The following is a 16,783-nucleotide window of genomic DNA, read 5'->3' on the forward strand; positions in this document are numbered from 1 at the left end:
AGTCTATTGCCTCTTGATAGTATGTTCTTAGGCCTGAAGTGTCTCTGAAAGACGTTCACCATGGGTGACCCTGCTAGCCTTTGCTGTCCCAGTGTATGCATAGCTTCCCACCTCGGCAATATGTAAGCCACCACAGTACAGCACACTGACTGACTCAGGGTTAGTATTTTCTTAAAGCATGTAAACTATCTCAATACTCTTATATTGATTACATGCTGAAGTATTAATACTTTAGGTATAATGAATGAAATCTATCCTTAATTTTACTTGCTTTCTGTTTTAATGTATATATTAGAAAATTTGAAATAATACATGGTTTGCACATTTCTAGCAGACAACAACTGGCCTAAAGTCCTTAGCAATGTACAGAAAAAACATGATATATATATGTGTGTGTATATATATATATTTTTCTAAATTAAGGTGAACAGACACCCCACTTTGGGCGGGACAGTGCAGATTTTTAACAATTTTTCGTGCATCCCACACATTTTAAAAACATCCCGATTTTTGGAAAGAATGCACGACAAGCTAGGGTGTACGGTTTTCAGCTGCCATGTGGCTATTTTGCCAGGATGTGAGTTTTATCAATGGTGTCCCGCAAGTGTCCTGCTTTACAAATGTTAAAATCTGGTCACCTTATTATAAATACTTCATTACTATATATTCTATAATGAATATGAGAAATATAAGACTCTTATATCCAACTTTGGAAAATTCATTTTTTAATCTCTTTAAATCTAGTTCTAGATTCTCTTGCCCATTGTGATTCCTATTCTATAGCAGATACAATATGAAAATGAAATGCAATATTTAGGAAACTACATTGTTTACAAAATCTCTTATTAATCATGTTTTCCGGTTCTTAACCAAATAAAGTACTGTACAGATCCCTCTATCCCAGTGCCCTTGTCTCTCACAGGGTAAGAAGCTCTCTCCCTCCTGCTCTAGAAAATGTTCACACCTAGCCCTCAGCCGCTCTTTGCTTGTCTCTCCTCACTGCGCGGCACCTCCTGCGGAGGCTGTGCATTATGAAATAAGGGAGGAGGAAAGAAGAGAGACTAAAGCAGCCCCTATGTTTGCTTCCTTCCACGTTTCCAGCTCCTGCTTTCCCTGGCCAATACATTTCACTCACAGTAAAAGAAAGGTAAATGCTCCTGCATCTTTTGGCATTAACCCCCAAACCTCATCCTAAACTTCATCCTTTGAGTCCATTGGTCCCTTTTCCTCCCCCTCCTTCTCCCCCTCCCCCAAATCCCTCACCCCATTTCTTCAGAGGTAACTTTCCTTTGTAGAGAGGAAAATGGAATATCTGGGTTTTCCTCTGAAATGTAGATAACCTTACTTTAGTTCTTTGTGTACTGAAAAGACCCACCTTTCTCACCAGGTGCCTCTTTGTCTTTCATTCTGCTGTTTTGTTACGTCCATCTGTTGGTGGGGGTCTAAGGGTGGGAAGAGGAGGAGACTGCTTGATGGAAAGATGGGAGATAGCTGAAGCAAACTTGCATGGTACCACAGTAGGATCTGCTGCCATTTAGATGCTAATGAAAAACTACAGTGGCTTTTCCCCTCTGCCTGTTTGATCTCATTTGGAACTGTGGCTTTTGCCTGGTATGACATTTTACCCCCTGGTTCTCATTGTTGTTAGTTGTAAAAACTCTTTGAAATTCTCAAAAAGAGGAGGGTTTCTTCCAGGAACTGGAAGGCAGAGCTGTAAAAGTTTCTTCTGTTCTGAGTCTTTTGGGGGAAGAATCCCCACCTCTGAAGAAGGTACAAAGAGGAAAGAGAACAGTGATATGGAACTTTGAATTGAGGGAAAATAATCATAAAAATAAAATTGGGGGGTGCAACCTAGGACTTACTATTTCCCAGACGTGAACACCATCAGCAAGGTCTGGACTTCTTAGTTTTGTGAAGGTTTCTTCCTCACCTTTATAGATGGTAAAAGATAATTTTCAGAACAAAAGTAAGAGGACTCATACAGATAGAAAATACATGTCGAAGAACTTACTTTACTTAGGACATGAGCGAACCAGGCAGATGCCATACCCTTCAGAGGAAAAGTCTACAATTTCTTTTCCAATGTTGATATGAATGGAAATGAAGATGCCTTTTCCCCCAGTACAGGGGAAGACTCACATCACTGCTACTAAGACAGAGGACAAAACTTAAATTTGTCATCAGTTACACACAATATATAAAGTTTACAGTAACTAATAAGAACAGGGTTAGGATCTGATTACTCTTGTGATGCACATTTTAGTTGAAACCCTCTCCCCCACCCCACCCCGCTAGCCCCTGAGGGGAGCCCTGGTGAGTGCATGTTGGACACATGGTGGACAGTTTTGAAACCACCAGCACCTTTGCAAGAGAAAGACTGCACCTTCTACTCCCGTAAGCAGTCTCAGAAACCCCAAGGAATCCCTGAGTCCGCACTGACTCCATTTCAGTGAGGTTTTTTGTTTTTCCTGCTTTTATAATGCCTTTGGATTAAAAAAAACTTGATAAATGATTATTTACAATTGTAACATAAGATTTAGTACTTATTTGACATGATAATTTAGTTGAGTATATAGCAAGAGTGTTATTTGCAGTTTGTTTTGCTCAAAGTTTTTACAAGAAATATCAGGTGGGCATTTTAATAGGCTCTGGTGGCGTCTAGCTGCAAAATCAGCAGTTCAAAACCACCAGTCACTTCACTGGAGAAAGATGAGGCTTTCTATGGCCATAAAGATTTCAGTCTTAGAAGTTCACAGGGTCGCTATGGGTTATTCCAGACTCTATGGCAGTGAGATTGGTTCAGTTTGAGTTTAAAGATAGTTATCCAAGCCAAGAACTAGCTTTGTGGTACTAGCAGGGTAAATTCCCTGCGTCTTGAGTTCTCAGTTCTTGATATATGACATAATCATCCCAAGACATGATACACAGTGGCTATACCGTGCTTGTAAGCTAATAAGAGTATACTGACGTTATATCAAGAATATCAATACTTAACTCCTAATTAAATGATAGGATTTCCAATTGTCATGTAGTGGTCTAGAAAATGCTAGGTTTAAACTAAGGAAGTGGAGCCGTAACCAAATGAACATTTTGAAAAATAACTGAAATATGACTGATAGTCTGATACTGTCTCATATTTGGGCAGTCCAGCACTTGGACTCATTGGTCGACATGACAGTGAGATCTGTCACATACCTTTAGGAACTTCCCACACAATTACAATTCTGAAAGTTATGTTAATAGCATTTTACTCATATTCATGGAACCTTAGGAAAACTAAGCATCTCTTTTCATTTGACAACTTTGCCCATGCAGCTCATCAATATTGACATTTTCACAGTGAAAGATCGTATCTTTGTGGTTGTTTTCAGAGCTCTTCTGTTGAATTTCAAAGATAGTATTAGGTTCAAAGATATCCTCAAGGTTTTGCTTCATTTTATTGTCATTTAGGATTTGATTTTGAACAGGCAAAAATCAAAAGTTGTCAGATTTGAACAGTCTAAGATAGAAATCACATCATGGGTGCCTGAGAAATGATACTTGACTACTCATTTCCAAATGACAATAAAATTATAATAACACAGCATTAACATAGTGATCAAGAAATTCCAGAACTCAGTTGTATTTGACTGTGGTCGTTCAGAAGCTCTACATGAATGAAGGTGATCGTTTGAAGAAAACATGGAACACGTCATGGTTTAAAATAAGATGAACTGTGTGTCATGATTGAAAACATTCGCTGTAATTATTCAATCTATATGCTGGGCAAATAATCCAAGAAGCTGAACTATATGAAGAAGACTACAGCATCATGAAGGAAGGCTTGTAATACACAGATGACACACCTTACTTGCAAAAAGTAAGGAGGACTTGAAGCATTTGCTGATGTAAATCAAAGACTGTATTATGTAGATTGCAGTTCAATTTAAAGAAAACAAAAATGCTCACAACTGTACCAATAAGCAACATTATGATAAGCAGATAAAATCTTAAAGTTGTCAAGGATTTCATTTTACTTCGATCTACAATCAGTACTCAAGGAAACAGCAGTCAAAAATCAAATGAAGTGCATTACATTGGGCAGATCTGCTACACAGGCTCTTTAAAATATCAAAGAACAAAAAAAATCAACAACAGTGATATCACTTTGAGGACTAAGTTATACCTTTCCCGAGCTGGGAGGCGGGGTCGGGAGAGGGGTGGTATTACTCATTTCTCCATATGCATGTGAACACTGGACATTGAATAAGGAAGAACAGGGAGGATTTTATGTATTTGATTTGTTATTTTGTTGAAGAATATGCCTATTACCACGAATTACCAAAAGAACTACCAACTTTGTCTTGGAGAAAGTCATGCCAGTCACGGTTCTGCGTAGTCCTGGAAGGTTGCTGGGAGTCGGGATTAGCGTGGCGGAGCGAGACTTGTGGTTGCATCCAAGATCTGTGCTGTTCTGTGTGGTGCAAAGTCATAACTGATTTGAGCTTAAAGTATAAAAGACTAAATCCAGCTTCTTTGTTCTCTTTATAGATCTTTATAAACTATTAATTTATTTATAGAGATCACCAAATAATGGCCAGACCATAAAACTAATCCCCCAAATAAGAAGAGACCAAAATTACAATTTGAAAAACAGAGTCAGCAAAGTTCTCAGGCCAATTTGGATTCACTTCAGGGAGTCAAGAAGTGGCTTGCCTAGGCTTACACATAAAATACACCATTCTGTGGTGAAGAAGTTTCTGGGCTCTCTTGTTGATGAATGTATTGGGCTACTTGGTGAGACTCTTAAAGCTGTTGAAAGATAATTTCCCCCATAAAGGTAAAATCATGACTTCCATATTGACATAAACAGCATGTGCTGAACAATTTATTTTACTCATTTAAGGGAATTAGGCAGAGGTCATAACCAGTTCACTTGGATAACTCAGAGTAGCACCCTGAAATGCTATTCTGAAGTGAAAGAATGTTGAGATGAATTACAAATGGAGGCAAAACTGGCAAAAACTAGGGTTGGTGGATAAATAAGTCCTGGTGGCTTAGTGATTGTGCATTGGGTTATCCATGAGGTCTGCATTTTGAAACCACCAGCTACTCTATGAGAGAAAGACAAGACTTTCTATTTTTGTACACTATTGCAGTCTTGGAAACCCAGGGGGACACTTCTACCCCATCTTATAGGGTTCCTGTGAGTTGGCATCAACTTGATGGCAGTGAGTTTGTTTTTTTGGGTGTAAGCCTTTTTGTAGTCCATGCTACTTTCAGTATTCTTTTCCAGCACCACAATTCAAATGTATCTATTCTTCTAAGGTCTTCCTTATTCATTGAATTTTCACATGCATGTGATGTAATGGAGAATCCCATGGTTTGGTTATTTGGCTCAGGCGCACCCTAGTCCTCAAAGTAACATCTTTATTTTTCAATACTCTAAAGAGGTCTTGTACAGCAGATTTACATGCAGCATGTTTTTGATCTCTTGGCTGCTGCTTCCCTGAGAATTATGTGTGGATCCACGTAAGAAAAAATCCTTGACAATGTCAGTTTTTCCTCCATTGATCACAGTGTCACTGGAGCAACTAGTGAGTTCAAACTACAGACCTGGTGGGTAACAGCTCAATGTGTAACCCACTGTGCAGTCATGGAGATTCACTAGATTCTGTTAATTTGTTTGTTCAGATCACATCCCAGACCAATTACATCAAAATCTCTTTGGGTGAATTTTGTACACCAACCATCTTTTATATTTTCTTTCTTTAGAAAACCATGTTTTAAGTTTCTAACAATTGATATTCAAATATATTTTTGAAACAAAAGCTCCAGAAATTGATAGCCTAAGATTTGTGTTTCTCTTTTGTTTATGTTTTGAGAGGTATAGCAGTTACGAGATATGTAGAGTGTTACTAATCTAGAAAGAATTTTAGCTTTACTGTGTTTTTACTTTGTGTAAAAAAGAGTATATAATTTGGATGGGGAAAAAGTATACTGTACTACTGTACCTAAAACCCAGCTCTCCGTGCTCCATATGTATTTTTTTAAGATGTTATTTTTAAATTGTTCTGAGCCTTATACCCCACTCTGTCATCATCCCCTTCCCCCCCCCAAAAAAAAACCCAAACATGAGGAATTTCAAAGTAGAGGGACATTTAAATAAAATTCCCGAGATCCTATGTTTCTTCCTTTTGTCCCCTTATAGATTATATTTTGGGTTATGTAGGAATAGCTTTAGTTCAAGCCTTGTGAAAGCTTTGTGTTTTTTTCTTCAAGCCAGAGATGATGGGTGAAGAATCCTGAAACTACCCAAGTACCAGTACCTGGCTTTGGCTTCGCAAAGCCTCTACTAGTATAATCTATTTTGTTCTGTTGGCAGTGACTACTAGTTAAGTTAGTCTCTGCCAAATTATGTGGTGGTTCATATTTTGGCTATGATTCGAGCATAGAAAACAATCAAACTGTTCAGTTCTGAACTAATGTTAATCAGGGTTTGAGATTGTTATCGAAAGCATTTCCAGCGGAATACCCGGGTTACTGGAGGTAAAGCATTTCCTTAGTCAGAAAGCACTGGTGGATATTTCCTTCTGTTTCTCCTAATGAACCATAAATAAAATGGCCAGTAAATAAAAATGAATGGAATTAGTTTTCTTTTTCTGCCTCATACATGGAATTCATACGTTAATTGTTGTCGTCTGGTTTTGTTCATGAGCTTTTTCCCCCATGGTGCCATTTAAAAAGATTACATCAAACACTCAGATCATAGGAAACAGAATATCCCAACCACAATCTGGATTTACAAAATAAACTGGCACATTTCTGAAAAAGAAAGTGGGCATCGGTTATTATAGATCACATTTTAAGTTTCTTAGAGCATTTGCCGGAGGTACCTCTGATACTGGGGCTTAAAGTTCAAAATATCTTTGTGAAAGCATTCCAGTGTGTGAAACACCAAAGGGAGTCAGCTTCTCATCATTCTAGGTGCTGGTTGTTGGATTTGTGGCTAATCCATGCCATATGGTTGCGCTCCTCAGTGGGAAGTGACGGCAGCCCTGGGAGCTTTCCCCATCCCTGGGGCAGCTGCTGTGGACACAGTTGCTTTGATCTTCTTCTGTTGCACAGCTGGGAAGAGCAGGGGCTGGTTTTCAATGTCCTAACAGGACAACATATGGGACCATGGTCAATGTAGACTACACCTTGATTTTCATGTAAGTGCTCTTTAGCGAGAGAGTGGGCATGTTTTCACTTCCCAGAGCTCATTCAAAAACACATGTTGATCTCAAATAGAGAGAGATTTCTGGTTTGCTTTGGTTTGTTTTTAGGATTGAAAAACATTCTATAGAAATTAAAACATCTCACAAGAATCCATTCATAAATTTCTTATTTTTTGTAAATCATATACTTTCATTTTAGGATAAATTTCAAGTGGAAAGTAGAAAAGATGAGTACGATACATGGATTTTACCTCATTATTCAAGATAAATATTTAATATCCTTTCAAATCTGTAATGCCTGCAGTTATTTTGTATTTTTTGCTCAAGGTTCTGTGTTTGGTCCAAAGCCTTGCAATGATATTGTAACAAATCACTTTTTTCTTTTAAATTGCAGTATTAAGCATAATGGGACCGGAAAGTTTGTTTTTGTAGATGCTCTAAGTTAAAAACTTTGGAAGGGGAACTTGGAAATTTCAGCAGATTTTTAACATTCACAAAATGATCAACTTTCCATTATTATAACACCAACTGTACATAACAGAAAAGTGTTTGGAATAGCTGGTAGGGAATCTGTAGGCCCTCACTTTGGGAACAGAGTGTTTCCTGCAGAAAGATGTAAGAGAAAGATAATTTTCCATGTACAACCTAACAGTCATGCATGGTTGTGGTAGAATAACAATATTGACATGAATCTTGTTAATAAATGCATGATTCTTCCATGAGTATTTGTTTCTCATAGGGTGCTTTGCTCATCCACATTCCAAATTCTTGTAATGTACTTCTATTTGTTGTTGTCATCACCGACAACACCACCACTAATCTGGCACCCAATTCTCAGAAGCCAGCTCACTCCTAGTTACCAGGAAAAACCCTAAACCAGTTGTTCTTTCATGTGTGCAAAACCCCAGTCTTCTTCCACCGCAGTGACGCTGTCAGCGTTGTGAGGCTGCATAACCAGAACACATAATAGAGCTATGTCTGCGTTTTGAAGCATCTGGGAAAGAATCCTCATCTCCCTGGTAGTTGAAAGACACAACAATTGAGTGCATGAGTGATTATCTGTTATGTGCTTGTGTGTAATGAAAGCAAAACAAAACAGCAAAAGCCCAAACCCCTGGCCGTCAAAGTGGCTTCCGACTGCTCGCAACCCCCCTGGCGCTGGCTGCTCCGCAGAAGGGTTTTGGCTGCGGACTTTGGGAGTAGATCACCAGGCCTTCTCTGGTACCCCTAGATCAGTTCAAACCATCAACCTTTCATTTAGCACCAGTCACAAACTGCTTATACTACCCAGGAAACTTATTTATAGCACTTATTCCTAAATACATCCAAGTACTTTTCCAAATCTTCAGGTTTTCTTGTACTGTCTTTATTGGTCTAGAGATTGTATCTAAACCAAACTTACCACCACCGAGTCGATTGCTACTCTTAGCAACCTTATAGGACAGGGTAGACCTGTCACTGAGGCTTCCAAGATGGTAGCTATTTACAGGGGTAGAAATCATCTTTCTTCTGAGGAGTGGCTGATGGAGTTGAACTGCTGACCTTGCAGTTAGTTGCCCAAAGCATAACTCACTATACTCTCAGGGTTCCTGGAGATTGGACATTGGGAGACAATGTGGAGAAATATGTATGAGAGAGGGAGCATAGGTTCGCTCTCTCGTCCTTTGGCGACTTGCCAAAGGTCATCATAACCAGCCAGTAAAAGAATCGGCACCACAGTCGCTCCCCTCAAGAGCTGGTGCATCTGAGGCTCTGACCCTTGTTTTCTAGGGGTCCTTTTTCACATTTTTCAAAGATTCTTCTCAACATATTTTTAAAATTAAAATTTCCATTTCGCACAGATTTAAAAGAAATAGATGCAATGGATAAAAACTTGAATTATACAGTAATTCTCAAGAAAGGCATTTTGATTTATGAGGTAGTTAGTTGGGTACATGACTTTAATTTTAACCTGGTTTAAAATCCTGATTTTGCCACTTAGTAGCTTTGAGCTGCTTGTTTAGCTTCTCCATTTGCTGTACTTTTCCTTATACGTAAACACAGAATGAGGATAAGTTTCATGAATACTCCATAAAGGCAAGCAATCTGCACACCCTAAAGGGAACATTCCAAGCCCCTAGTACAGAGTCTGGAAAGAGTATCCCAGGCGCCCCCTGCCGCTTGTCCTTGCTGCTCTCTGCATGGAAGCTCTTTCACAGACACTCACTTCCTGGCCTTGTTCAGGGCCGTCTTCAAATGTTACTTTCACCAGGAGTGTTTTCCTGCCCTGTCGGTTTTGTCCTTAGGAGTCAATCAATATATCATTATTTTTAATCTTACTAATATTTTCAGACTTCAGATATTGGGCATTTACTTATTTTTCTTCGTCTACTAATGTCAGGAAGTCCAAGAATCTTTCGTAGGTTTATTTGATTTATTCACCCCTATAACTCTGGTGCCTGAAATAGTCCCTAAAACAGAGAAATCGATAAGAGTTTGTTAAATAAATGGCAAATGTTCAGAAATGCTAATTGTTATTATTAGACCGGTTTCATTGTATTTACCATTTTATAAAAAATTAGCAACGTTTGCCAACTAATGCAGGAAGTGCTTGTGAAGTTTGTAATAAATTTATATAACTTGTTATGTTAGTCTTACTCAGTTATTAATTTGTTACCAAAACCCCTTTCTGCATTAATAATGAGTTCAAGTTGCTGTTGCTTGCCATTGAGATGGCTCTCAGCCACCTTATGTAATGGAACAAAACCGTGCCTGGTCCTTCACTAGCTTTATGATCATTGACTATATCCTGAGCATCAAAAATTGAAGTCCAAGATTAATGAACTTAAGTGTCATGAAAACTTTTTTGTACTTTATGTAGATGATATGTTACTAGTAATGATCAATCATATTTGGGAAAGAAGTCATTAACATTTGCTGAGTACTGACAGGTAACAGATTATTTGATGAGTGAAGTGAGCATATATTTGCTATGCTTACTTCCTAGTCTGTAGTGAACAATTTCACATTTCTTTTCCATCACATCATAGATTTTGCTTATAGGTATAGCTGGTGTCTGCCTCTCTCCCAGTAACACAGCACTTTTCTACAGGATCAAAGCTTCTTCAAATTTACAGTCACTGACAGGAATAGAGAGAGTACCCAGTAAGCCAGATAGACGTGAGTTTACTAATCTGCAGTGAACTGCTGTTGCACATGCTTTCCACCACACTATGTGAAATCTCCTTGCTCATTGGATAATCCACACTTGGGGCTTACTACAAAGTAGGTTGTTGCATGGAGTCACTATGAGTCGAAGCCATTTGATGGCACCTGACACCCATTGGGTACTTTCTGACATGCAGTGCTTCCAGGTACACCACTGCTGTACAGCCCAGTCCTGCGCCATCCTCACAATCCGTTACTTTGTTGGAACGCCCTGATGTAGCCATCTTGTCAAGGGTCTTCCTCTTTTAGGGAACCCCCGACTTTGCCAAGCTTGATACCCTGTATTGGGAAGTGGTCTCTCCTGATAGCTTGCCCAGTGTACTAGGGCAAAGTCTCACTATCCTCACTTCTCAGGAGCATTTTGGCTCTACTTTTCCCCAAGACTAATTCGTTTGTTTTTCTCATCGACTTTGATACTGTAAATATTTTATACCAACCACATAATTCAAATGCATCATTTCTTCTGTAATCTTCTGTACCCACTTTCTTGCTTTCATGTGGGTATGAAGAGATTAAAAATGCCATAGCTTCCCAATAAAATGATTTTTTTTAAATACCATGGCTTGCTTGAGCCGAACCTTATTTCTCAAAGTGCCATCTCTGCTCTATAACACCTTAACGATGTCGTGTGCAGTAGATATGCCCAGTGTAGTGCATTGTTTGACTTCTTGACTGTTACTTCCATGAATGTTGATGGTGGATCCAAGTAAAATTAACTCCTTGACTAATTCCATCTCTTTCCTCCACTTATCATAATCTGTTGGTTGATTGGTCAAGGTGTGAGGATATTTGTTTTCTTTATACTCAGTTGTAATCCATACTAAGGGCTAGAGTTTGATCTTCATCAGTACGTGCCTCAAATCCTCTTTGGCTTCAGTAAAAAAATGCATGCTATGTAATACTCAGTTGAGGCATTTTATATACGATTGCATGATTCAACCATGAAACTCCCACATTTTGTGGTAAGTTATTTGAAGAAATCCTGAGAGAAATGAGTGATAAATAAAGGGATGGGAATGGCTCTTATAAAGAAACATGAAAGTTACAGGGTGGCTTAGCTTAGGGACTAGAAAGATGGCATGATTCTATTTTCGAGAAAGAGATTGTTGATTCGGTTTTACCACATGTCAAGAAGAGAACAAACAACTGAACTTAACTGAAAGGAGGAGACGTAGTCATGATAAATGTTCGTTTAAAAATTAACACTGAACGGTCTTAGAAGGGAAGATTCAAACTCTTGTAAGAGAATAGACAGTTGAGTCTAGTGGTTCTCAAAATTCTATGCATAAAAATCTCCTGCAAATAATAGTTAAAAAATCAGATTCACTAGCCCCAGCAAAGTCTAATCTAACTTTGGGACCAAGAGAGCAAAGAGAAATCAAAGAAGGGGCAGGGAAAGCTACTAGTGGGAGGTTGATGAGTAGTTTAAGCTGCTGAAGACAAAACTGATGAACTGAAATAAAAACCCCGATCAAATTCACAGTAAAAAAATTACATAAAAGAAGAAAACAAGCAAACATTCGGATTCAAGGGGCCTTTGGTGAAGCCTAAATATTATATTTTTATCAAGAACTTGTGATTTTAATGAAGATAGATCTTGAAACAATGTTGAAATTTAATTTTATTTAATAATCAGTAACCTATCCCAAATCTAGGTGGCTAAGCCAGGTACTCTTATTCTAACTGTGTGTGTGTGTGTGTGTGTGTGTGTGTGTGTGTGTGTGCGTGCGTGCGTGCGCGCGCGCGCACGTGTGCTGTAAAGACAGTTTTAAAAAAGACGGGTTACGTTTTTCGTTGCTTATCACTACAATTACTTAAAGAAGTCACAGGTTAACCCACATAAAGAAGTAGACATTTCTGTGGAGGGTGAGTGGGTTGGAAAGGGGGAACTGATTACAAGGAGCCACATGTGACCTCTTCCCTGGGAGAGGGACAGCAGAGAAGGGGGGAAGGGAGACCCCGAATAGGGCAAGATATGACAAAATAACGAGGTATAAATTACCAAGGGCATATGAGGGAGGGGGGGAAAAGGGAGGGAGGGGGGGAAAAAAGAGGACCTGATGCAAGGGGCTTAAGTGGAGAGCAAATGCCTTGAGAATGATTGGGACAGGGAATGTATGGGTGTGCTTTATACAATTGATGTATGTATGGATTGTGGTAAGAGTTGTTGGAGTCCCTAATAAAATGTAAAAGAAGAAAAGAGAAAAAAATGATTAGGGCAAAGACTGTACAGATGTGCTTTATACAATTGATGTATGTATATGTATGAACTGTGAAAAGAATTGTATCAGCCCCAATAAATTGTTAAAAAAAAAAAAAGTAGACATTTCTCCATGACACACAGCCTTCAGTAATTGAAAAAGGAATATTCAGCAAGGAGAAACTGAATCATAGGTGACACCTTTAATTCGAGATGTAGTAAATCATCTTCGGGAATGTTTGGGACCCTCTTGCTACACAGGATTATAACGGAACAGATTAGCAAGTCAGTATTTATATTTCATATGTGTTGGCATTTACTCCTGGTGACACACAAACACTAAATTTATCAAAGTTAGCCTCTGGTTGCTGTGTTCCTCATATTTCTTTAATTCTGTTGCTGTTTTTCTCTTCCAGGGTGGAGCTATGACATTGAAGAGAGAAAAGTTCCAAAACCCAAGTCCAAGTCTTATGGTGCAAACTTTTCTTGGAACAAAAGAACAAGAGTATCCACAAAATAGGTTGGCACTGACTATCTTGCTGTACTTGACCGTGAATAAAGTCAGCTGAGCAGTATTTATAGTCCTTGTATAATACAGCTCTTAATCTCCTAATAAATTTGACCTTTAAACTACAGATGCATTGTGTAGTGTCTATTTAAAATATCTTTTTTGATGTCTCAAATTGAACATGTAACAAATTTCCTATATATAGTGAAGATAGATCATCATACCTCTAGGAAATTTTGTATTTAGAAGCTATTCAAAGGAACGCTTGAAGTATTATTTATATAAACTGTAGCCATTGTTAGGAAACTTCTGCTGTAGAAATTCTTTTGTTGTATTCTAAGTAGAGAAGTGCATGATAACATTATAATCTGGTAAAGCGAATTCCTCGAGCTCTGTATTGATTCTGTAAGGTACTTTGAACTTGAATAAATTTTCTCCCATACCAATTTCTGCCCACAATAACTACTACATAATTGGAAAGGACTTGAGTGAATATTTTATTTTATGAAATGGAAAGATTCTCCAAAAGTGACCATCATCACTTCATTTTGAGGATTATTGTTACTGCTATTTTTTCAGAAATATACATAAAGAATATGCTTTTATTGTTTTTGTTTGTTGTTTATCAATGTGTCATATTGTATGAATTTTTGAGGTTATCCTTTCCCCTGTCTCTTTAGTAAACACTTTATATACTTGTCCACGATAGCACTGTTAGATAGGCATGATAATTTTCCCTATTTTGTAAATAATAACTCAGGCATGGAAGAATAACCTGCTCAAGACACATGAGTCCCGGATTGGGACTTGAACCTAAGACTCTCTTGTCTTCAAAGTCTATATTTTAAAAAACTGAGTTGATTAATGGCAGATAATGTTTGTGTGTAGCTAATATTATCTATAATTTCTTTTAAAATCATAGATATATACATTTCTCAAATTTACTTTTCATAAAAGTATTAAGCACATTTTTCTAACCCAACTTAAAACCAAGAAAAATACCTCTGTACAATCTAGTTTGGAAAACATGTAGGAGGTGTGTTTTTTCCAAATGTTCTTGGTAGTGGTGGTGGTGGTAGTGGTGGTGGTGGGTACCCATTCATGGCTACCTGTGTACAACAGAACGAAACACTTTCTGGGCCTCACAATTAATATGTTTGTGTCGCTCCATCTCCTCAAGGGCCCTTCTCTTTTTTGCTACCCTTCTTCTTTACCAAGCCTGATGTGCTCCAGGGGCTGGTCCCTCCTCACAACACGTCCAGAGTCTGTGAGACATGAGACACTCTTGCCACCCTAGCCTCTAAGGAGCATTCTGACCGTACTCCCTCCGAGACCGAGGGGTCGTTCTTTCGGCAGCCGTGCTAATTTCTGTGTTCTTCTCCAGCACCGTCCTTCAAGGGCAGCCAGCCTTCAGGCTCCCTACTGAGCAGTGACTTTCCCTGAGCAGATGAGGCAGTCGAATGCCGTAGAGCTTGGGGATTTGGCTCAGGAGCACTTTTGTCCTCAGAGTAACATCTTGGCTTTTCAATACTTTAAAAAGGTCTTGCGCAGCCAATTTACCCAGTTTAATGTGGCCTTTGATATCATGGCTGCTGCTTCCATCAGCAGTGATTGTAGATCATGGACAGCTTCAATCTTTTCTGTTTATCATGATGTTGCTTATTGGTCTAGTTTCGAGTATTCCCTTCGTTTTCTTTACATTGAGTTGTAATCTATTTGGAGGCATCAGCCCTTGATCTTCATCAGCAGGTGCTTCAAGTCCTCACTTTGAGAAAGCAAGGTTTTGTCATCTGCATATCACAGATTCTTAATAAGTCTTCTTATCCTGATGCCAAATTCTTCTCTGATTGCTTGCTCAGCATATGATTGAATAAGTATGGTGAAAGGATACAACCTTAATGCACACCTTTCCTGATTTCAAATCATGCAGTAGTCCCTTGATGTGTTCCCACAACTTCCCCTTGATCTATGTATAGGTTCCGCATGAGCACAATGAGTGTTCAGAATTTCCATTCTTAAGGTTTTCCAGTTTGTTGTGACCCACAAAGTCAAAGGCCTTGGCATAGTCAATGAAACACAAGTAAACATCTTTTTGGTATTCTCTTTTTTCAGTCGAGGCCCATTTGACATCAGCAATGTTCCATGTCATGTTCTCTTCTGAATCAGGTCTAAACCTCTGGCAGCTCCCTGTCAGTGTACTGCAGCCACCATTGTTGGATGATCTTCGACAATATATTATTTCCATGTGGTATCAGTGATACTGTCCTATTATAATTTGTGCATTCTGTTGGGTCACCTTTCTATAAATATATATTTATATATAATATTAATTCAAAACTTATTCTTCTAGGAAGATCATCTATGAACATAAATAAACAGTTATTGCACAATTATTCCTAATACTTAATAAACTTAAAATGTCTATTAAGAAAAGAATTATTAAATTAAATATTCTATAGCTAACTAAAAACATATCAGTGCAACTTGATTTGGGATGACAGTGAAAATATATTGGTTTTTTTTTTTTTTTAAGATGGTGTATGTACCTAGAAAATTTTGAGAATGGCATAGAAGAAATTATTGACTGATTTTACTGGTTACCATTGCTTGGGATGATGGGAAAGATATTTTTGATCCTCGTTTTTCTTTATCTTAGCTTTTTTATTGTTGTAAAAATGTACATAACAAAACAATTGCCAATTGAACATTCTTCACTCTTCACAATTCACTGCATCCAGTTCATCAATGATTTAGGAACATTGCCAATATCCATTGCCACATCGTCTATCACCATAAACAGAAACTTACCGGTAGCCAATTTTCCTTTCCCTTTCTCTCCCTCTCATCTATTTGCATATTCTTAGTGTTTCATATTAGTTAAAGCATATAGTATTTACCTTTTTGTCACTAAATTAATTTTATTCAGCATTGTGAAGATTCATCCATGTTGTGGCATGTATCAGGATTTATTATTTACAGAATAATAAAGTCCATTATGTATACATACTATATTTTATTTATTCACTCACTTTTTAAACATTTGGTTATTGTGAGTGGTGCCGCAGTGAACATTGGTGTACACATTTCGATCAGCATCACTGCTGTCAGTTTACAAGTCTATGAGTAAATAAGCATTGCTACCAGAGTACAAGTTCAAACCTGCACGTACTCCAGACAAACATGTTACAGCCTGTCTCTGTAATCAGCGGATTGCTCTAGACGAATTCTTTCAATAATACACTTGTCTTAGTCTCGTTAGAATGCTTAAAAAAAATACTTTCTGTGCCATGGAAAAAATTTATTTTGAGTTTAGGAGTGTAAAAATGGCATGGAGGCCACATCTGACCTCTTCTGGCTGCACGAGTGAAGGTGAATCCAAATGCACAGTACCCCAAGGCTAATTGCCACAAGGCAACGAGGACACACTGCTCCACCTTTCAACTGTTTATCCGAGTCTGACAATAACCGTTCCTCCCACACTACTATTTGCTGTTCAGCTGGGTTCCATAATTGTTTGCAGTTGCCTCATAGAACTCACAGACCAGCTCACAAATACAGGGTTTATTAGAGAAGTTAAACAGGTTTCAATTTGCCCAGTATGCAGTTTCTTCTCTGCTGTGCCTGCAGGCAACCCTCGACCTGGCCTCTCTGCCCTTTTCAGGTAATGTT

At 38.3% G+C, this 16,783-nt stretch overlaps 1 protein-coding gene across 1 annotated transcript in view; it reads left to right on the top strand.

Moving 5' to 3' along the window:
- The window catches only part of NDUFS4 (NADH:ubiquinone oxidoreductase subunit S4), a 100,439-nt gene extending 87,198 nt beyond the window's left edge, over positions 1–13,241 (top strand). Inside the window, exon 5 of the mRNA XM_075541030.1 lies at positions 13,023–13,241. Coding sequence (XP_075397145.1) covers positions 13,023–13,126 — 104 coding nt within the window. The 3' untranslated portion in view covers positions 13,127–13,241. The remainder of the gene's footprint in view (positions 1–13,022) is intronic.
- The last annotated feature ends 3,542 nt before the right edge of the window (positions 13,242–16,783 follow it).

Source organism: Tenrec ecaudatus, chromosome 2 (genome assembly GCF_050624435.1).
Source record: "Tenrec ecaudatus isolate mTenEca1 chromosome 2, mTenEca1.hap1, whole genome shotgun sequence".
Classification (NCBI taxonomy): Eukaryota; Metazoa; Chordata; class Mammalia; order Afrosoricida; family Tenrecidae; genus Tenrec; species Tenrec ecaudatus.